General features: G+C 33.9%; 1 protein-coding gene across 7 annotated transcripts in view; it reads left to right on the forward strand.

The window, feature by feature from the left end:
• ANO5 (anoctamin 5) overlaps positions 1-23,094 on the forward strand; it is a 94,943-nt gene that overhangs the window by 16,474 nt on the left and 55,375 nt on the right. For 2 of the 7 annotated variants that reach the window (XM_017525924.2, XM_037737558.1), the window contains exons 3-7: positions 4,029-4,079; positions 11,037-11,078; positions 13,917-14,030; positions 19,550-19,618; positions 20,878-21,162. In XM_017525924.2, the coding sequence (XP_017381413.1) occupies positions 4,029-4,079; positions 11,037-11,078; positions 13,917-14,030; positions 19,550-19,618; positions 20,878-21,162 (561 nt within the window). The remainder of the gene's footprint in view (positions 1-4,028; positions 4,080-11,036; positions 11,079-13,916; positions 14,031-19,549; positions 19,619-20,877; positions 21,163-23,094) is intronic. The other 5 variants (XM_017525925.2, XM_037737559.1, XM_017525926.2 and 2 more) reach the window with 4 other exon arrangements.

Genomic DNA, 23,094 nt, shown 5'->3' on the forward strand with positions numbered 1-23,094 from the left:
CTATGAACTTAATCTAACGTTATACAAAAATTAATTCAATATTGATCATAGATTAAAAGTAAAACATAAAAGTATACAATGTTTTGAAGAAAAAAATGAATCAAACTGCTTGGAAATCAGGTCTTGGTGAAGAGTTTATAGACATATCTGCAAACAAAAACATCGTCTATTAAAGAAATGCATTGATAAATTGGAGTTTATTAAATGTAAGAATTCTTGTTCTGTGAAAGATTCTGTTAAGACGATGGACAGGCTACAGACTGGGATAAATATTTGTATATCCTGTATTAGACAAAGAACTTGTACCTATGATTTATGAAGAACCCATAAAATTTCAATATTTTACAAAAACAAACTGCTCAATTAGAAAGTGGGCAAAATACATGTTGAGATCTTTCACTAAAGAGGAAATGTGATGGCAAATAAGCACATGAAAATATCTGCAGTATCACTAGCCACTAGAAAATACAAAATAAGACCAAAGTGAGATGTAAATATATGCCTATTAGAAGAGCTAAAATATAAAATAGTGACAATACAAATTACTAGTGAGGATGCAGAGAAACTAGATCTCTCATACATTGCTGGTGGAAATACAACATGGTACAATCACTCTGGAAAACTGTTGAGCAGTTTCTTAAAAAACTAAATTTTCATGTCAGTTGGGTAATTATACTCTTGGGCATTTATATGGCGGAAATGTGAACATATATTCAGACAAAAAACTAAACAGATATTCATAGCAGCTTTGTTTGTAGTAGTCAAAAGTGGAAACAACCTAAATGTCCTACAGCAGGTGAATGGTTAACCAAGTGTGGCACAGCCTTATTATGGAATACTATCCCTCAGTAAAAGGAATGACCTATTAATAAACATAACTTGGATAGATCTCCAGGACATTATTCTCAGTGAAAGAAAAATATTAGAGGAACACATATGTTATGATTCTATTTTTATGACACTACTGAAATGACGCTATAAAGATGGAGCAAATTAGTGATTTCCGGGGGACATGGATGTTGTAGGGAAGGAAAGTGGATGTAAATTTAAAGGATTATCATGAGGGAGATCTTTGTGGATGGAATAGCTCTACACCTTGACAGGGCTGGCTCTTACCCAAATGTACACATGTGACAAAATGACTTTCAGCCATACAGAGCCATTTTACTCATATAAGCTTCTTGATTATGATATTTTACTATGGTTATATAAGATGTAAATAACCACTAGAGGAGACTGGGTAGGGGTTACATGGGATCTCTGTGTATTATTTTGACAAATTCCTGTGATGCTATATTTATTGCAAAATAAAAAGTAAAAAAAGTAAATACAACTTATTTCACTTTCTTCAATGCTAAATTATATTTCTCTACTGACACAATACAAGCTGTACACATTGCAGTCAATTTTTTTCACCCCATCTATGGACAGGAGGCCGTCAGTTTTCAAAAAAAATTATAATAGAATATTCATCAACTATTGGATTAAGGCAGAATTTACTAGAATCAATAATTTTGTCCATTAACAAATTTATAGATATGATGAATGTTTAGGCTTTTATAAGACAGAAGAATATGTAGGAATTTTAGGTCCATTATTTCAAAATTATTTTATACTTTGAAAGGGTCTTCTGTGCTTTTATGATTGCTTAAACATTTAAAAAGCTATTCCAGTTTTACCTCTGATTTACAATTGGTATGAGTCCATCATTGGACATTGTTACAATCTTTTTGGCAATCCAGAGAATGCATGTGAATTAAACATGGATGATATGATTAAGATATTAAATTTATTATATGATCACTAGAAAGTATGCAAATATTAATTTTAAAAAGCCAACATTTATTGTGAACTTCCCATGTATTATTTAATCTCACTGTATGGAAGTTATGGTTTAGAGAGGTTAAGTTGCTCAAGTTTACAAATGTAATCAGTTTTACATGTGTATTTAATGGGTTTTATATAATTTAAGTAAAAGATTATGAAGCAAACTGAAACTATGTAAATTGTTTTATTGTTAAATCTCCTATGTTTTGGAGCTGGGATTCTGAACACAGGTAATCTGATTCTAAAGCTTCATATTCACTGTAAAATAATACTTTAAAAATGCTATTCTAAGAATCGTGTATAGAGTATTTTTTTCCTGAATCTCCAAATTATTACTACTTAGGTTCAGAATATTTGGATGGCTATTCAGTTTCCATGATTATTTATAGCTCCTCTGAATTTTGCCATGTTTTATTTTGAGTAGAAGTTTGTGTCAATCATCCATTTATTATTTTCATTCCATTTTGTACCATTTCAGTCAATTCTTTAATGGTTGGGGTCAGGGAAGGAGGCAACCTGAGTCATGTAGCCACAGCTACAGTAGAGGAGAATGTAGGATCGAGAACATCAAGGATTCTCCTTTTGCCTAAGACTAAGCTTATTAAGAAATGAGACTGATTCAGCAAAATGTAGAAGTAATCTAAGTTATTTTATTTTACATTCTGCAAAGTGAAAATATAACCACATCTTTTGCTTGGAAATCAGAGCAAGGATTTTTTCCTAAAGGGAGAGACTGTAAAGTGACTGGCCTTTATTACTCTTGAATATAAGGTTTTCTTCTATCCTTCTATAAGCAAAATAACTAACATTCTATAACTGAAAAAGCTCAAATAATTGAAAAAACTCATCAGAAGTCAATATAAATGAAGCTATAATAAATTTATTAGCAGAAATGTAGCTGCGCAGTTTATTTTTAGAGGCTGTTGTTTCAGAATTGAGTGATCAAGATACTCTTTAACTTCATTTATTATCTGTTGTATTTAGATGAGCTAGTGGAATTAATTCAAGGCCCACAAGTAGATAGAATCACATATAAGTGGATTATAATTACAACTATATTTTGGGCCTGTATTTACTCACAGATTCTCAGTCTTCCCACAACTCTTCCCATCTGTTTCAGTATTACTTTAGTACAATAGATTGCATTCATCTTGCAATTTATATTAAATATATAGTAGCATGAAAATTGTATGTTTTCAAAATTCAGAATTATCTTTCATTCTCTTTTAAAGAACACAGAGAAATTACTGCTTTTGTGGCACATTCTGTTACTTTACTTTTGTAGCATTGGGTATATTTCCAAGGTGCTCTTTGAGCATTTAAAAAAATATGTCAATAGCATGTTTTAGCTGCTATTTTGAAAACTGATTTTTCCCAGCATTATTTGGGCATAATGAGATGCTAATTTTGATTTTTCCAAGAACAAGGTAAGTGAATTCCAATCTGTACATGAATTTCAGATCATTTCTGTTAGTTGCTGTCTCTCCATATATTCTATTGTACCTGTCACTAGAGACTGCTGAGAAATGATTGGGTATTATCTCAGGCCTGTGTCCTGTCGTGTGTGGACCATTGTGTAACCTGAGAAGTTGGGAATCTACTGTACACAGAGGGAAGCATCGTTATTGCATTAATTATAAATGGTTTGTATGTATTTTATACATGTATGGCTTTTCTTGGAAAGGTTATACATTCAAATTCTTAAGAATCTTGATGGTGCATTTTCCAAGGTATTCCCTTTAATAATTTCAAATATATATTGAAGGGCATAAAATAGCCAATTAATTCTGCCCTTCCTGTTGAGCCTGTTCAGGATGCAGTATCATAAAATGATAGACTTCCTTGTTATTTCTTTGTATAGAGTAGTTCTTAACCATTTCTTGTATCCATTTTTTTTCATGATTTTATAAAGCTACCTCCCAAATTCTAATTCTTTCTGAAGGTCACTCCCTCCCCTCACTTTACAGACAAACACATCCTGCCCCATGGGCACATTTGCAGATACATACCAGAAATACATGAACACACATGCATGTGTATACACATATATATGTCCACAGTTTTGCATATGATTTCAGTTGGTTCCAGGTTAAGTGTTTCTGCATAGAGAATATAGATTTTTTGTTAGCGAATCTTAAAAGCTCCCTTTGCTCCACCTGCACTATTAATAACAGAATTATATCTTCCCCCGGTACTGTTAGCAGAGCCTGAGCAGCAGAGAGACCAGCTTTCTCATCAACGAAGAAACAATGGTAAGCAGCGATCAGTGCTATCCTTTCTTGCATGGACACAAATGGGGCATCTTTTTGTAGTCTGCAATGGTGATGCTCTTTTTCACTTCAGTTATTTGACATGCTCTTCTACATGGTATTTGAGAATGTATTACTTTAGGAAAAATATTAGTTTCTGTAGGCAAAAAAAAATAACATCAGACATATCAATGAGAATGACACACTAAGCATAACACTTTGCTTGGATTTTATTTTTTTCCAGTTTTACAAATGAGAAAATGAAGGGTCCAAGAGGTGTAATGAGATGACTAAAGTTATCCTTATGTTTAAGGTGTTAATCATTTACTAGCATTCAAGTTTCTGAGGCTTAGTTCAGTATTCTTTCTCTATTGCATCACTCTTCTTGTCTGTATGTACATGTCTGAGGATGATCATGAAGAAGTACAATTCATTTAAAAATCAAACTTAAATTATCAATTAAAAGGTGAATAAAGGGACAAAAAGTTTTCATTAGTTTCTTAGTAAGTAAAAAATGCTGTTTGCGAAGATGGGGAAATAGAGTTACATTCTTATACTGATAATTTTAACATAGATGATAGTTTGCTTTTCACTACGGTGCTAATATTTAGTATTCTGGAATGAGGATTGTGAAATTGATCAAATTAAAACAATTGAAATGTTGTTGGCTTGTTTTCTCTATTTATTTATTTTTACTTTTTTTTTAACCATGTAAAGCATTTACATGATTCCAAAGTTGAAATCCACAGATCAAATAACATTTAGATGAGCCTAAAGCTTACACAATTTTGATATCACTCTTTAAGAAACATATGAAAACATATCTTACTTTAAAACATTTACAAAAATATTTTACCATAGGAACACATTGCTAGAAGCCTTCTTAAACCCTTGCAAGGGGCAGATGCAAGTAAGATCCCCTGAAGATTAGACTTTATTAGCTTGAAGGTAAATCTATTTTAAGTTGAAAATATGAAAGTGTTTTCAGAGAAATCTTTCTTCTTTCTGCTCTCAATCCTTTTGTGTAATAGTTACCATTTTTGTTTGGCTTATTTTTCCAATGCTATTACAAATGTTGCTAAAGTGGGGAATTCTTGTATATTTTGGTCATTATATTTTTGGTCATTTTATATGTATATTTTGGTCTTATAATATTTTGGTCATTTTATTTTTTGACATGGAATTTATTTATCAGAGAAAAAAGGTGTATGTAATTTTGCCATACGTTGCCAAACTCCCCTGCCTTTTGTATTTGTAACAAATATGTGAGAGTGCCTGTTTCCCCACAGCCCTATCAGCAGTGTGTTATGCTTTTAGATTCTTGCCTGTCTGATGATAGTGGGATAGATAATGGCTATTGGGAGCTATTCCACTTAGCACAGTATCTTAGTATCATTTAGAATTGCATTTCTCAAAATATGTGTGAGATACTTATCTTTTTCTACATTGAGTGGTCATTTAAATTTACTTTACTAGATCACTCTGTTCATATATCTTGTCCATTTCCTGTAAGTTAGGTTTTTCTTTTATATATATATATATATATTTTGGAGCACGTTACATATTTATCTCCCTGCCTGTGATAGAAATTGCAGATACTTTCCCCAAATATGTGAAATACCAATAATTTAATTTTTTATTTCTAAATGACTTGAAAATGACATATTTGATTCACTATATTACATTATCTTTGGTTAAACAGTTAGTTGTTAAACAGTAGGCTTCTTTTTAAAAATAAACTATTTTAATATAGTTTTAGATTTTATTATAAATAAAGTCTAAACAGAGTTCCTTATATCCCACACTTATTTTCTCCTGTTATTAGTATCTTACATTAATTTGGTACATTTGTAACAATTAATGAACCTATATTGGTGCATTATTATCAAATAAAGCTCATGCTTTATCCAGATTTTCTTAGTTTTCCCCTAATTCTTTTCCTATTCCAGTAACTCATTGAGGGTGCAGCATTGCATTTAGTAGTCACGTCTCCTCAGACTCCTCTTCCTTGTGACAGTTTCTTATACTTCTTTTGATTTTTATATCCTTCACAGTTTTGAGGAATACTGGTCAGGTATTTTGTAGAATGTCCTTCAGTTGGGACTTTCCTGATTTTTGTTTTATGATTAGACTGGGATTATCTGTTTTTGGAGGAAGATAATAGAAGCATCATTCTCTTCATTGTCATATCAAGGGTATATTCTATCAACATCGCTTTATCACCCTTAATGTTTTAACCTTGATTACCTGGCCTGAGGTTGTGTTTAGCAGATTTCTCCACTGTAAAATTATTCTTTTGTTTTTTTCTCCCTTTCCATACTGCATTCTTCAGAAGAAAGTCACTATTTGGAGCCTACAACAAAAGGATTGGGATTATGCTCTCCCTTCTTATAGATGAATCAATTACTTGGAATTGTTTTTTGTATGTAGGAGATCTTTCTTCCTTCCTTTTTGTCAGTATGTACTTACGGATGTTTATTTTATACTTTATGTTATAAACCAAATATTACTTTATTTATTTTCTTGCTTAAATTGTTCTAGCTTTGGCTACTGGGAGTTTTTGTTTTTGTTTTGTTTTTATTTAGTGACAGCGTCTTGCTCTGTTGCCTAGATTGGAGTGCAGTGGCATGATCGTAGCTTACTGCAGCCTTATACTCCTGGGCTCAAGCAATCCTCTCTGACCTCAGCTTCCCTGAGATTACAGGAGTGTACCACCACACCCAGCTAATTATTATTATTATTTTTTAATTGGGTCTCACTGTGTTTCTCAGGTTGCTCTCAGTTTCCGGGCTCAAGCAGTCCTCCCACGCAAGCTTCCTGAGTGGTTGGAATTACAAGACATAAGCCATATCAGTTGGCTGGGAGCTTTTTAGTTGACTTGTGTATTCCCCTGACATACCCCTATTATTATTATTGTTATTATTATTATTTTAGTATTGTTTGGAGTATTTTCCTACTTTCTGACAAGATGCTCCAAGCTCATCTTGAACATTTCCTGTCACAGTCCTATAATCAACTGTGTCTTCATGAAATTTATATATATATATATGTGTGTGTGTGTGTGTGCACGTGCATGTGTGTGTGTGTGTGTGTGTGTGTGTAAATATCACAAAAGAAAAATCTGTATAAATCAGGGTTCTGGTAGACCTACTTAGTGTAGGATAGACTTTTACAAAGATGGAGTGTAAGAGAATCTCAGTATGTATAGGTCTAGCAATCTTTAATTTATTAAAATCCATAGAACTGAAGGGAATAGGGGAAGGAACACTTGTTGGAACCCAGAAGGAAAACATCATATACTGAAGACATTATCAAGAGGCTCAGTGACCATTAATGAGGGGACACAGCCTTCCCTAATTCAACCTTGGGAAGGAAAACACTCTTACTCTTTCCAATCATTTGTGAGAAGCAAGAGGTCAAGGGAGCTCTTCGTTGCCTGCACAGGGCAAAAAGCAGGGTGGAGAGTAGGGGAGAGGGAATGTGCTAGGATAAACCAGAGGAATATCACTGGATGTGTTTTCATGGAAAAAAATGGAGTCTTGTGGTTTCTACTCTGGTTTCTACTATGATTATTACGATGGATCCTCAATATAAATTATTTTATAAATATAGAATAATATAATTTTAAAAAATTTTGATATAAAATAGTGAACAGTAGACTTGATTGAGTACCTAAGTGGTTACACAGATTGTCAGTATAGAAAGGTCACTAAGGCCACCAAATAAAATATAGAAAGATGGAAACTATTATGCTTAAGAGAACTATCTTAAAGTGACTACTGCAGAGGATTAGACAGAATAGTTTCGTAAGTATTTAGAGTTTGGTAAACAAAGAATGGAAATTGAAAGGGCATACTAAAGGTGATTAAATAATGACAGGTATGCAATTAGCAGATTTTGAAGGAGTGTGGGCCTTGTTAACCTCAGGGATGATATTCCAAATACTTAATAACTGATATGGCATAGGCACAGACCAATCAGAAGGAACCTTTGAGTAAAATGACAAGAAGCAATTAGTATGAATATAAGCACAGTTTTTATAATTGACCTGTGCATATATTTAGATATTATTACCTTATGATTCAGTCATTAATTCAGTCTCCTAGTGTTTTCATCCAATTTCAAGGCTTTAAGTACAATTGATATGCCATCTCAATTCTCAAGTTAAAGTTTTGAGCATAATCATTGCTCCTCAGTTTCACTTTTAAATACCCAAATGCTTCTTGAAATATGAATATGGATGTCTAAAAGATATCTCAAGATTAATAGATCCAAAATGTAATTCTGGATCTTCCCCTACAAAAATAATAATTTAAAAAAACTGCTTGTCTGAAGTCTTTCTCATCTCAGCAACATGCAATATATTCTTTTAGTAGCTCAAGTCAGAATTTTTAAAAAGTTTTCCCCTTCATTGATTCTACATTGGACACAAATGCATCTGTTTTAAGTGTGTAGTTTGATGAGCTTTAACAAACTATAATTTATGTAGAAGATTTCCATTACCTCAAAAAGGTCCCTTTAGCGATTTTCCTTCTACCCTATTCTAGGCAACTACTTATTTGTTTTTCTTTCTAATGTAATTTATAAATGGGATTTTACAGTATACACTGTTTTGTATCTGGCTTCTGGCTGCTTTTGCTTATTATAATGTTTCTAAGACTCATCCAAAACTCCAAATATTACTAATAAGTTGATTATTTTTGAATATATCTGTATTACAGATATTATTGTTTATTTTACTGTTCAGTAATGTTTCATTGTATGGATAAACTGAAATTTATTTATCCATTCATCCATTCATAGATATTTGGATAGTTTTCAGTTTGAGGACCATTATGAATAAAGCTGTTATGAACATTCATGTAAGAACTGTTTGTATAGATGTATATTTTCATTAATCTTGGGTAATTTCTTGGGAGTAGAATTTCTGGGACCTGTGGAAAATGAAGGTGTAATTTTATGTAAAACTGTCACATTATTATTAAAAGTGATTGTACTATTTTTTATTCCTACCAGCAATGTATAAGGGTTCTGATTGCCGTACATCTTCACCAACATTTGATATTAATACTGATATTGATATTGATAGCTTTTTAATTTCAGTAATTCTAATGGATGAATAATAGTATCTTGTGATTTCAATTCTCATTTCTTTTATAAATAATGATATTGCCCATCTTTTCATGGGCATATTGGACATTCATAGATCTTCTTTTGTGAACTATTCAAATCTTTTCTGCATTTTAAAAAATTGAGTTGATTATCTTTGTATTGACTTATAAGAGTTGTTTATGTATTCTGGATAGAGGACCGTTGTCAATCTTATTTATTGTGAACATTTTCTTTCAATTTGTTTCTTGCCTTTTCATTTATATACAGTGATTTTTAGAAAAGCACATCTAGAAGTGCAGAAGTTCAATTTGTCATATTTTGTCTTTTATCATCGATGCTTTTTGTGTTCTATTTAAGAAATATTTTCCTACACCAAACTAGGGGAGATTTCTAAGATTTTCTTCAGTTTTATGGTTTTAGTTTTTATGCTTAGGTCTATGATCCATGAAAGTCAGAATGTGGCCCTGCATGGTCCTTTAGTGTATTACTCTTTTATTTCTCTTAATAATTCTTTAATGAATTTAGGGAAAACACCTGAGAAAACCAGTAGCCTGTGAATCTCATGAAAGATACCAAGAAAATAAAAATACTGAGGTGAAAAATTTCAGGCCATCAGAATAATATAGTTTAAAATATACTTTATGCAATGACCAACATTTGCCTTGTATCTTTTGTGTTTTAAATAACAACAATATCAACTCCTGTATCAACAAATAGAAAACATTAGTTTACAGGGAAGGAATTTTCACTCCAATAGTCACCAGTTGCTTAGGCTTCTTCATCATATTCCAGGAAGAGACTAGTTTAAGTAATTGTATTGGATTATTTATCTATTCGTTACACTATAAAATACACACAGTTCTTGCTCTTTTATGCAATAGGTTTGGTTTTCTTTCAAATATAGTTGAGTATCCCAGATATTTTTAGGTAATTGCCTTCGTATTTTAAATAATGACCACATAATTGAAAATTGGAAACAACTCAGCATTTGAATAATTGAATAGCTTTTTATGTATTCTAGTATATTGCATGCTCATATGCTCATGAAATTAAAAAAAAAAAACACTTTTTTAAACTTTTCATACCACACATCATCCCAGTATAAATGTAGTAATTTTACTTTCTTTTTCTGGTATATATAGGAATACTTAACAAAAAATACCTATTTTATTTTATATTCTTATTTCCATATTTTCCTTCATTATTATTTTTTCCCTCTTCTCTTCCTTAATTATATCCTTTGAAGAAACATGTATGGAGATGGAGGCCATTATCCTTAGCAAGCTAACGCAAAAACAGAAAACAAATACTGCATGTTCTCCCTGATAAGTGGGAGCCAAATGATGGGAACACACTGACACATAGAAGAAAACAATACACTGGGGTCTTTCAGAGGGTGGAGGTTGGGAAGAGGGAGAGAATCTGGGAAAATAACTACTGGGTACTATGCTTAATACCTGGGTGATGAAATAATCTGTACAACCAACCCCTATGACACATATTTCCCGTTGTAACACATCTGCACATCCTGCACATATACCCATGAACTTAAAAAATTTGAAATAAATAAATAAAATCTAAATCCACAAATATTATTTTTAGTCACTGTTTAAAGAATTTAGGAAAATTTGCTGTGAATTCTCCTTTTGTTTTTTCTTTACATGTTTATTGCTTTCTACCCATTTTTTCTTCCTTTTTCCTTGGTAATTTCTATCCTCCAGCTTGAAATATCTCACACACACTTAGAAAATAATCGTACTGAGGGTTAGTCTGTTTGTGTCTGTTTTTTGGAATCTTTACTGTAATTCTGGGGCAGGATTTGCTAATTCTCTATTGGTTGCTTCACAGCCTGCAAAGCGATACAATTTGTTCCTGAGGCGGCGGCTTATGGTAAAACCAGTGCTGAATGATGCTGCTTATGCTCTGGGTGGCTGCAGTGGTAGCCTGAGTTATTTTTCTTCTAATGAATACTTTGATTTGGGGGAACTTTGTTACTGATTCCTAATCCCTAGGCAACTGAAGTTCAAGAATAGTGATTTTTAATTGGTTTTGGATTGGATGAAATCTATAGATCATCTTCCTAAAATGTATATACATACTGTATATACATACACTCACACACACACACACACACACAATTCATATGGTTTCAGAGGTTTATGAATTCTCATCAGGAATTCAGGGTTTTGTTTTGTTTTATTTTCAGATAGGGTCTCACTCTATCGCCCAGGTTGGAGTGCAGTGGTGCAATCAGGGCTACTGCAGCCTCAACCTCCCAGATTCAGGTAATCCTCCTACCTCAGCCTCCTGAGTAGCTGGGACCACAGGTGCATGCCACCATGCACAGCTAGTTTTTGTATTTTTAGGAGAGATGAGTGGTTTCATCATGTTGTCCAGCCTGGTCTCGAACTCCTGAGCTCAAGCAATCATCTCATCTCGGCCTCCCCAAGTGCTGGGATTACCAGCATGAGTCACCATACCCAGCCAGTAATACAGGGTTTTGAACCACAGGATAACTACATCCTTTACAGAGAAGCCACTCAGTTGTTTACATAATTACAAGTAGGTATTTCTAAGGACAAATCCAATGTAAACACAAACAAATGCACACACATACTACAAAATATATTTATATCATGTTTTTAGCAAAACAAAAGCATCATGTGTTTTAGTAGTACTCAGTTATATTGACAGAATTATCAGATTTTTCTGCCTCAGCATTAACTGATTTTTATTAATAGTCCTAAGACATCGGCCTCATAGTGATTTACAAGGCTCCCAGTGATTTTTTTCGTATTTAAAACAGATTTACAGTTTATCATCAGGATATTATATAATGATAGAAATTTGGGTCTTCCTAGCTAGCCTTTAGCTTTCATTGATGAAGACAGTGGGCATACCCATTTTTGGCTAAGCACTCAAGAAAATCATTGGAGTTACTGTTCTCTTAGCTACTTTGTCTATTTCCTAGTTGTCAGATACTCTGAATGTGACTTTTGTTAATTCCTATGTGCACATGTTCTGTCACCAGAACTACTCCCTGTGTACCCAGATTTAGCTTGTGTAAATAGGTACCTGTAAATATATTAATTTTTGAAAACGAAACAAAAATAACAAAAATCCCTCTTTCATATAAAATATAACCATCACAGACTTAAAGCAAGAGGATTACTTTTTCTCCTCTAATTTTTGAGCTTTGATTTTACTTAGCCTAAGAAGTATATTTTTTCTGCCTCAGCTGACTTCCAAGAATTTTAGTGAATTTCATAAGATGCTAATGCTGTGATAATTTACAAGAGTGCCAGTGATTTGTTTTGTTTTTTCTTTCTTTTCCATTTTTAGTGATTTATAGTCAAAGTATAATGTGATAGCAGTTTGATTTTTCTCAGATTCTTTTAGGAAATAGGAGATTATTATCCTTTGGCCCAGGTGAAGAGAACTCAAACATAACATTTGAGTGACTGTATCTTGGCACTTAATCTGTAGGTTTCCTGGATGTTTTTTTTTTTTTTAAATTTTTTTGTTCCATTTTCCACTCATTTCTTCCTGTGCATTGGAGCTAGTTTTTTCTGAGACACATCACCTTTGCATTAGCTGTATAAATGCACTTACTTTGTTCATAAACCACAGATCAAATATGAGGTTTATGGCTTATTTGCATGTAACTGATCTACATTCATTCCCTTTTCTGGGAGGCCTGTCTCACCTGACTTGGGTAAAAAATGCCATAGGGTACTATAAAAGAAACTCAAAAATTAATAGAAACAATGGTGTTAAAATTAAAACCATATAGTTACTCATTTGCACGTGAGCTAAGGCAGCTGGAAAATTATCTCATTTACAGCCACTATATTATCTGCTTGCATAATTCTAAGTATAATAATACATGTAGGCCATTATAAGTATTAAATATTACATATAAACTTTGAAGAAAGCCAAATAAGTCATACATGGAATCTCTTCCTTCTGAAGCTCTCTAGTGTTTTTGCTGTTTTGAAAGTGAAGGAATTAATGAACTAACTATACAACATATGAAAGTTGAACTTGTAAGTGTGATTGTTATACTAAGAGAATTCATGCAAATTTAAACAAAGGATTGATTTTTGCTCACCTGGGAAATTGATGTTGAAGGGTGAGTTGCATGAAACCTGCCTTGAGACACCAGCTAATAAGCTACCTGCTTTCTAATATTTAACTGCACCTTGATTTTATTTTAATCCTTACAAAGTTGAATTTGGAAGTGACAATTTTATAAAAACATAGAATAGACATTAATCATAAATTTATTTTCTTATAGTGAGACTCCATTAACTTGTCTGTAATTGATATTACCCCCAAAGTTGTGTGCAGCCATGAATTATATAGTGGATTAAGTGATATGTTGTTTAATGAAGATAACAAGTCTCTCTCTGAATATCCATTTTGGGATCAATGTATACCTGTATTCATTTCATATTTTGGCATTTTTGCAGCATTTTTGTTGTATGCGCATGTAGCTAACATGCTTATCTTCCCCCTGAGTCATTATTTCTTAATGTTTTATATGGAATTTCACTTTATAAAACAAAGCATAATCTGTTGCTGAAAACTCTGGTTATTTGTCTTGACATGACATTTCAAGACTGAAAAAAAGTAACTGGTGACTAAATTATAAATAATTCCTTTTGTGCTTTTGTCATTTCAGAATAAAACTATAATTTAAAATTGTATCATTTATGTCTCCTGCAGTTTCAAAGAAATCAGCAAAGCAAAGATTCTATCTTCTTTCGAGATGGGATTAGGCAAATTGACTTTGTGCTTTCCTATGTTGATGACATAAAGAAAGATTCAGAGTTAAAGGCGGTAAGTGCTGTCTAAGAAAAGTGGGAATAATAAAAAGAAGCACATTTTATAGTTTCACATAGACATCTGCCTCAAATTATGTTGTAAAAGTGAGAGGCCCTGATGTGTCAACTGAAAACTGAAACTGAGTAAGATAACTGTGAAGTAGGCAGCCTAAGAATAGACATGTAAAGTCAATGTTGTTTTTTGGATATTTTGCATACTAACTTCTTTTTCTTCTTCTTCTAAGTAATGGATTATTTTTATAGCTCACTTTAGATATGAAATGTAACTTCCAAAATTTGAGGTGTGTGTCTGAATATAATAATTACCTTTTGGCCAGGCGCAGTGGCTCACACCTGTAATCACAGCACTTTTGGTGGCTGAAGTGGGTAGATCGTGAGGTTAAGAGTTCAAGACCAGCCTGGCCAAGATGGTGAAACCCTATCTATACTAAAAATACAAAAATTAGCCGGGCATAGTGGCAGGCACCCATAATCCCAACTACTTGGCAGGCTGAGGCTGAGGCAAAGAATTGCCTGAACCCAGGAGAGGGAGGTTGCAATGAGCTGAGATTGTGCCACTGCACTCCAGCCTAGGTGACAAAGTGAGACTCCCTCTCAAAAAAAAAAACAATAATAATTACCTTTCGTATGATATTTTTTATTTTGGAAAGGTATGACTAATCCATTCCCCCGGCATAGCCTTTATATTGTGCTCTATTCCTGATTCTCTTTTATTTGTATTATAACACCTCACTTTATGAACTTACTTATTCATGTTTTTACTTGTTTGTGTCTCCAACAATGTAAATTAAGTTTCTGAGGTGAAGTAATTTGTCTTCTTCATTGCTGTATACCCAAATCCTAGAACAGTGATTGGAGTATAATGGATGCTCAATACTCAATATTTGAAATCATAAATTAATTCATTTTAGACACACATGTATGTGTGTGTGCATACACACACATTGACTTAGGTACTTGAAAAATAAATGTTATATAAAATAAAAATAAAAAATAAAGATATTATTCCCACAAGATTCTGTTCATATACAGGACTGCCCCTTTTCTCCACCCACTCCCTGGAAAGCCTTCTACCAGGCCTCTGAAATTCATGACCCGTCATCATTTTCATCTATTCTCTAAAAGTTCCCTTCAAACCTCTTTGAGGTTTGTTGCTTCCCCTAGCAAGGCTTTCAAGTGATGATTATTTTTCTTTACACAGTATTTCCCTAAAGATGGGGTAAATGCTGCTTGCCCTCCTTGTATCTTGTTGATTGTACTCTGTTCTTCACCTGTCCCTGAAATTTCCAAGCTTTAAATCTCATCAGATTTATTATTACCCTGCATTGTTTTTGTCATTTGTCTGTCTCTGGATCTTCTATTCCTCAACAATTTTAGCTCCAGGATCACTGTCAGTCTCTCCAGCAATCTTTTTCAGATCACTGATAATATCAATTCATACTTAGATGATTATTTTGGCATTCTGGCCTTTCTGTTCCTTGACTTCCCTTTTCCATTGATCTAAACTTCTACTCAGCCATTCACTCATGTAGAACTTGTCATTACTAATAACTGCAACTCCTTATAACCTCATTCTGTGAGAAAACTGTCTGACTACGCCTCAAATCTTTCTGACCCACATTCTTCTTTCAGTCTCACCAGGACCAGATAAGATGCAATCATCTTAGTACATTTCACTGCTCTTATTCCTCTCTCAATCTTTATTCAGCCAATGCCTCATGGTCAACAATTGTAATTACTTTGTTGCATATCCAGTCAAGTCACTTGCCCCTCTCCTAGTTGTACTTGACAAAACAACTTTAGTCAAACCAGCCCCACCTACTACATGCCAGCACCCATACAGAAAGAAAAACTTACCATTTTTGGGGGGGGAAGGACAGCACATTGTGATTGATAGCCCCACTGGAAAGATGTTGCCAAGCAGACTAAAACTGATGTCCTCCACCATCCATTCTTTCGTCAGCTAGCACACATTTCAACCCATACGCCCCTATACACTCTTTTTCAATCCATAAAACTTCAAAGGAGTAACCACCTAATATTATGCAACTTTCCTATTTAAAACCAATAATACACTTAACTTCCCTACCCAAAAGTAGACTTCCTAAAGTGTAGCTCATGTGCGACATCTGGCTTTGAGGTCTTGAACTCTATATGAGTGTATTATTATTAATCGGTTATAGATATTCCTTCTCATGACCTGGCAACTCACAACTATTTTTTAATTTTTTTAAATTTTTGAGTCAGAGCCTTGTTCTGCTGCTCAGGTCAAGAGGCTGAGGCAGGAGGATCAATTGAGCCCAGGAGATCAAGGCTACAGAAAAACTTAGAATTTACTGACTGACTTTACCTTATATTTGTGCCTATGGACCTCAACTGGGTCCTCATGCTGTGTGGGAATCATACTTTCCTTCCATATTCTCTTGTCTCCCATTCTCCTAGATGACTGTTTTATAACAGTTTTTCTCTTCTTACACTTCCAACACTTCTTCAAACTTAACTGATTACGCTTTTCTGCTTAATTGAGAAAACTGAAGCAAGAAGAGAAAACCTATAAATTTCCACCACCACACCTGTCCATCCACCAGGAGTTTTGCCTGTGTAAGTTACCTTACTTTCGGTTACCATAGACAAACTATCCTTTTCCCTAAAGCCAACTCCTCCACTTCTGCCCTTGATTCTGTTTCTTCTTGCCTACTATTCAGGAGTGCCAAAGACAACCCTCAAATTTAGGGGTTCATTAGAAAGAATCACAGGACTCAGTATATAGTCATGCTTATGGAGATGATTTGTTACAGTGAAATGATACAAAGCAAAACCAGCAAGGGAAAAAACTCATGGGAAAAGTCCAGAAGAAACCAGGAGTAAGCTTGTAAGAATTCTCTCTCAGTAGAATCATAGGATATACACTTATTTTTTCCAGCAACAGTGTGTGTAAACACATGTGAAATAGCTATTGGGCAAGCCCATTACAGACTAAGTCCCCTAGGTTTTTATTAGGGCTGGTTACCTTGTCGCCTTCTGCCTAGCACATACCAAAATTTCATACTTTCAGAAGGAAATCAGATATTCAGCATAAATAACACTGTACAAACAGTATAAATAAAATGAGCCACTCTTATTGGGTCTGAGAGTGGAGGGAACTCTTCAGAAAAGCAAGGCCCCAGATACTGGAACCTACCTTTCTAAAGTTGCAGCAGGTCTCTCTAAGGTCAGCAGTTTAATGCCTGCTTTATTAGCTCTTTTCTGTATACCTATTTTGGGATATTGCTTGTAAAATTATTTCTTCTTTCTCCTAAATTATATTTAATATTCTTTACCAGAACATTTTCTTCAATGAACAAATACACTGTTAATTTTTCTATATTAAAAAAATTAAAACCCCTCTTTTTGGTCCCAGTTTTCCTACCAGCTACTGTTTCTTTTTTTTTTTTTTTTTTACTAAATTATATATTAACCCATTCCTTTCAAGCCTTCATCCCAACCACTGTGCGCATCTTGTATAAAATCCAGTGGTCAAGCCTCAGCCCTCATCTTACTTTACCTATAAGCAATACTTGAAACAGTTGATCCTTCCCTTTTCGATTGTGTATGTTCTTCACGTGGCTTCCAGGACTCCACATTATCTTCGTTTTTTCTTATTTCACAGTTGCTCCTTCTCAGTCTTTACTTCTTCCAAATCTCTTATTATTGAAGTGCCTCAGGGCACAGTCCCTAATCCTCATCTTTCCTTAACTTACACTGATGTATTTTATCATTCTGTCTCACAGTTTTAAAATTATATATTTTATGATTTTATATGTATTAATCATACAATTCCAGAATTTACTTTTCCAGCCCACATTCCTCCTCCAAATGTGCATAACTAAGTGACTATTCTGCATCTCATACCTTCAATAAGGTACTGGTATAACAACAGACACACAGACCAATGGAATAGAATAGAGAATCTAGATATAAAGCTATGTATTTAAAACAAGCTCATCTATGACAAAGTGGCCAAGAGCATACAATGAAGAAAGGGTGGACTTTTTAATAAACGATGCTGGTAAAACTGGATAACTATATGTAGAAGAATGATACCAGACCCATATTTCTTAACATATAAAAGATCAAGTGAAAGGGGATTAAAGCTTTGACCTGAAACTATGAAGCTACTGGAAGAAAACACTGGGGAAATGCTCCAGGACATTGGTCTAGACAGACTTCTTGTGTAAGACCAGGCAATTAAAGGAAAAATAGACCACTGGGATTATATCAAGCCAAACAGCTTCTGCACAGCAAAGGAAAAGTACCCGTTATTTGATGAATAGGTAAAGAAAACATGGTAAATACACATAATGGAATATTTTTCAGCCATTGAATAAATGAAGTACTATCATTTGCAGCCATGGATGGAACTGTAAGCCATTATGTTAAGTGAAATAAACCAAGCACAGAAAGACAAATGTCTTATGTTCTCACTCATGTGTGGGAGGTAAAAACATGGATCTCATGAAGATAGAGTAGATTGGTGGCACCAGAAGCCAGGAAAGGGAGGGAGAAGAAGGGGGATGAAGAGTGGAAAACAATATAAATGTATTTATTACTACTTAACCTTACATCTAAAAATGGTAAATATTGTAAGTTTATATTTATATTTTAACTCAATAAAATTTTTTTTAAAAAGAAACATACTTTTTTTTGTCATCCATGCATTATTTTAATAAAGACTGGGTGGGTGGTTCATACCTGTAATCCCAGTGCTTTGGCTGGCTAAGGCAGGAGAATCATTTGAGGCCAGGAGTTCAAGGCCAGCCTAGGCTAGATAATGAGACCCGGTCTCTACAAAAAAAGTTTTAAAAAAATTACCCAAATGTAGTGACACCTGCTTGTAGTCCCAGCTACTCTGGAGGCTGGGAAGGATTACTTGAGCCCAGGGGTTTGATGCCACAGTGGGCTGTGATTACAACACTGTACGCAAGCCTGACAGAATGAGATCTTGTCACTACAAAACAAACAAATGTAAAACTAAGCACCCAAGTGATTATTTAGTATATTTCGGTAATGACCTATAGTTAAACTTAAGTTTATTTTTTGCTAATAGAAGCCATTTTGACCTTCAGGATTAAAAAGTCTTGATGACATACTGGCTTGAAATTCCATTAAATATATAACTTATTTGAAGATTATTGATCTTTGTAATAGTGAGTCTTTTCAACTTGGAGCATATGTCTCTGTTTATAAAGTTTTTTTTAATTTGTGTTATTCAGTAAAGTTTTGTACATTTCTTTAGATAGAGGCTCTGCGTATTTCCTGGTTATTATTTCTGGATACACTGCATTTTTGTAGTTGTTGTGAATTATAGTGCAAGAGAAAAGCAGTACTTGACATTCAGATGGCGCACACTTACATATAGCCATGCGAAGGGCAGAGACCCATCCAGAGTCACAGCTATTGCATATTGAATCTATTAATACTGAGCAAATAAAGCAAAAGTGTTCTACATAATTCTATTGGTTATTTTTGTTATAGGAAAGAAGAAAAGAGTTTGAAAAAAATCTCAGAAAAACAGGTCTTGAGTTGGAAATTGAAGACAAAAGGGTAAATATAGTTATTAATTCATACCACCCTTTAAGTATTGTTTTGTCCTATTCTGGCCTTTGACTGGACAGACTCTGTGCGGGCAATACAATAGCTCTTTTGGCTACAGATACGTGTAATAGGATGATAAGGCCTTTGTCGTACAGGTAAGTAGGTAAGTATTGTGACGATGTAATAATCAAACAGTTTATAATTGGACATAATTTCCATAAAGAATTTAAAGAAAAAGTTTAGCCTTTTTCTCATAACAGTTTCATTATGAAGTCTTCCTATAATCTGGAACCCTAAATAATTAACCATGCTGTCCTGCAACATAACCTTCTATTTAAGCCAAGACGTTCTTCCTGTTCACGAATATGCCAAGTTTTCTTTTTAATCTCATTTTATTTACTGTTTTTCTACAATTTCATTCAAAATTGTTTTTAAAGGCCTATTTAATAAACCACCTTGTGTATGAAGTTTCTAATAGTTCCAGCCTGGGCAACATAGCAAGATCCTGTCTCTACAAAAAATTTTTTTTAAAAATTAGTTGGGCATGGTGCCTATAGTCCAGCTTCTTGAGAAGCTGAAGTGGAAGGATTGCTGGAGCCCAGGAGTTCCATGGTTGTGCCACTGCACTCTAGCCTTGTCACCAGAGTAAGGCTCTGTCTTAGAAAAAGAAAAAAAGAAAAAGAAAAATGAAAGGATTACTCTCTCGTTCTCCCATTTTTACTGAACTGATAAATTATTATACCACACAATCCATAACTTTTTCCTATGCAATGAGCCTTCATTACCTAAAGTTCTTCCTCTTTGGGTAGACTATACAAAGAAGCTGGGTAAGAAGGATGAATACATTTTGCAGTTTATATATATCCCTGATATAACCTAAGTAAAATTTTGAGTTTATAGGTTGTTACTAAGGACTTAAGAAATTGCCCAGAACTACATAGGTAATTGTAGATTTAGAGATGAGTATACACTGACCATGAAATACATTTTAAAAAAATATTCTTTCTCATTTGTGTGTGTCTTTGTATGTCTCTATCTCTCTGTCTCTCATATTTACAAACACATTATATGTATACATATATACATGTTTATGTAACTATAACTATGTTTTGTGAATTTTGTTTTCTCAAAGTTTTGCCTAAAAATTTCAAAAAATTGAAAATGCTTTGATGTGTTTGAGATTTTATAAAATATTGTCTCTTTTATCCAATCATCTCAGTAACAAAATGACCAGTGACGCTTTCTGCTGTTTTGCCTTTTTTATGAAGGACTCTGAAGACGGAAGAACTTATTTTGTCAAGATCCATGCCCCTTGGGAGGTATTAGTTACCTATGCTGAAGTCTTGGGAATCAAAATGCCTATTAAGGAGAGTGATATCCCACGCCCTAAGCACACTCCTATAAGCTATGTGCTTGGACCTGTAAGACTCCCACAGAATGTGAAGTATCCCCATCCTGAATATTTTACTGCCCAATTCAGCAGACATCGGCAGGAGCTGTTCCTCATTGAAGATCAAGCAACCTTCTTTCCATCCTCATCAAGAAACAGAATTGTAGGTAGAGAGACCTTTGGGCACGTCTCTTCAAATACGAGATGTGTGCTTGTGTGTGCTTTGATACATGTGCATATGTCATACCATTTCTGCAAGGTGTTTTGTATAGGATATAAGCATTTGGTGATGTTGGGAATTTTGAAGGTATGATTGGAACACATAAACCTGTTACCCTCCCTAACTCTCACACTGTTGTTTAAATATGAGTGGTTGATGGTATGTATGTAGTAAAGAAGGAGATGTTATACAATATTGGAAAAAGCAATTAATCGAGACCTAGAGAACTTTGTAAGATCTTTGAAAATGATTTTATAGTTTTATACATTCAGTGCATAGTAGGGGAAATATTTTTAATTCCAAATGGAAACAAAATTTTTAAATTTGTTTCTATATGGATAGAATTTGAGAAACCTCAAAATGTTTTTTCCTTCATTTAAAACTATTTTCCACCTTCTAAATAGTATTGTTCCCTTTCCATTTGAAGTCCTAGGATCTTTAAGTTTCCTATTAAAAACCTGTCTCAGAAACAATCATGGTTTTGTGCCACTGTTTCTTTGCATTTAGACAGGAATAGTATCCACTTCATAGGTTACCCAGATAAATAAAGTAGTTAACATATAAGAAGGTTTGAGCAGTGCCTGGCATATACCAAGTGTTCAACAAGTGTTAGATATTATTATTGTTATTTATCTGACTTTCAGAGGGAAAAAAATAAGATTCTATGTTATTTTTTATAGCTTACTTATTTTTAAAAATATATGATTGACACATAATTGTACATATTTATGTGATAAAATATGATGTTTCGATACATGTATATATTATGTAATGATCAAATTAGGATGAGTAGCATATCCATCACCTTAAAATTTTCATTTTTCTGTGATGAGACTTTTCAGAAACCTCTTTTCTTTTTATTTTATTTATTTATGTTTTATTGCATTTTAGGTTTTGGGGTACATGTGAAGAACATGCAAGATTGTTGCATAGGTACACACATGGCAGTGTGATTTGCTGCCTTCCTCCCCATCACCTATATCTGGTATTTCTCCCCATGCTATCTCTCCCCGACTCCCCACCCCCCACTGTCCCTCCCCTATTTTCCCCCGACAGACCCCAGTGTGTGATGCTCCCCTCCCTGTGTCCATGTGTTCTCATTGTTCAACACCCACCTATGAATGAGAACATGCGGTGTTTGATTTTCTGTTCTTGTGTCAGTTTGCTGAGAATGATGGTTTCCAGGTTCATCCATGTCCCTACAAAGGACACGAACTCATCCAAAAACCTTTTTTCTAGCTATTTTGATATTTTATTGTTAATGCTAGTCATTCTACTATGCAATAGAACCCCAGAACTTATTCCTTTTGTCTAACTATAACTTTGTACCCGTTGACCAATCTCTCCCATTCTTTCCTCCCCCTGCCTCTCCCCATTCTCTGCTAACCACTATTCCACCCTCTACTTCAATGACAACAACCTTTTAGATTCCACATATGAGTGAGATCATATGGTGTTTATCTTTCTATTTTGACCTTAATGTCCTCTAGTTTCATATTGTCACAAATGACAACAATTCATTCTATTTTATGGCTATATGTAGCCATAAAATTTATTTGTCTGTGTATACATCTTTTCTTTCTTCATTCATCCACTGATGGACATTTAGGTTGATTCCACATCTTGGCTGTTGTGAATAATGTTGCAGTAAACATAGGATGGCAGATATCTCTTAGATATACTAATTTCATTCCCTTTAGTATATACCCAGTAATGGGATTATTGGATTATATGGTAGCTCTATTTTTAATTTTTTGAGGATCGTCCATATTGTCTTTCATAATGGCTGTACCAATTTGTATTCTCATCTGTAGTGTGTAAGGGTTCCCTTTTCTCCACTTCCTCTCCAACACTTGTTATCTTTTGATTTTGTAT

Source organism: Cebus imitator, unplaced genomic scaffold (assembly GCF_001604975.1).
Source record: "Cebus imitator isolate Cc_AM_T3 unplaced genomic scaffold, Cebus_imitator-1.0 Scaffold39, whole genome shotgun sequence".
Lineage (NCBI taxonomy): Eukaryota > Metazoa > Chordata > Mammalia > Primates > Cebidae > Cebus > Cebus imitator.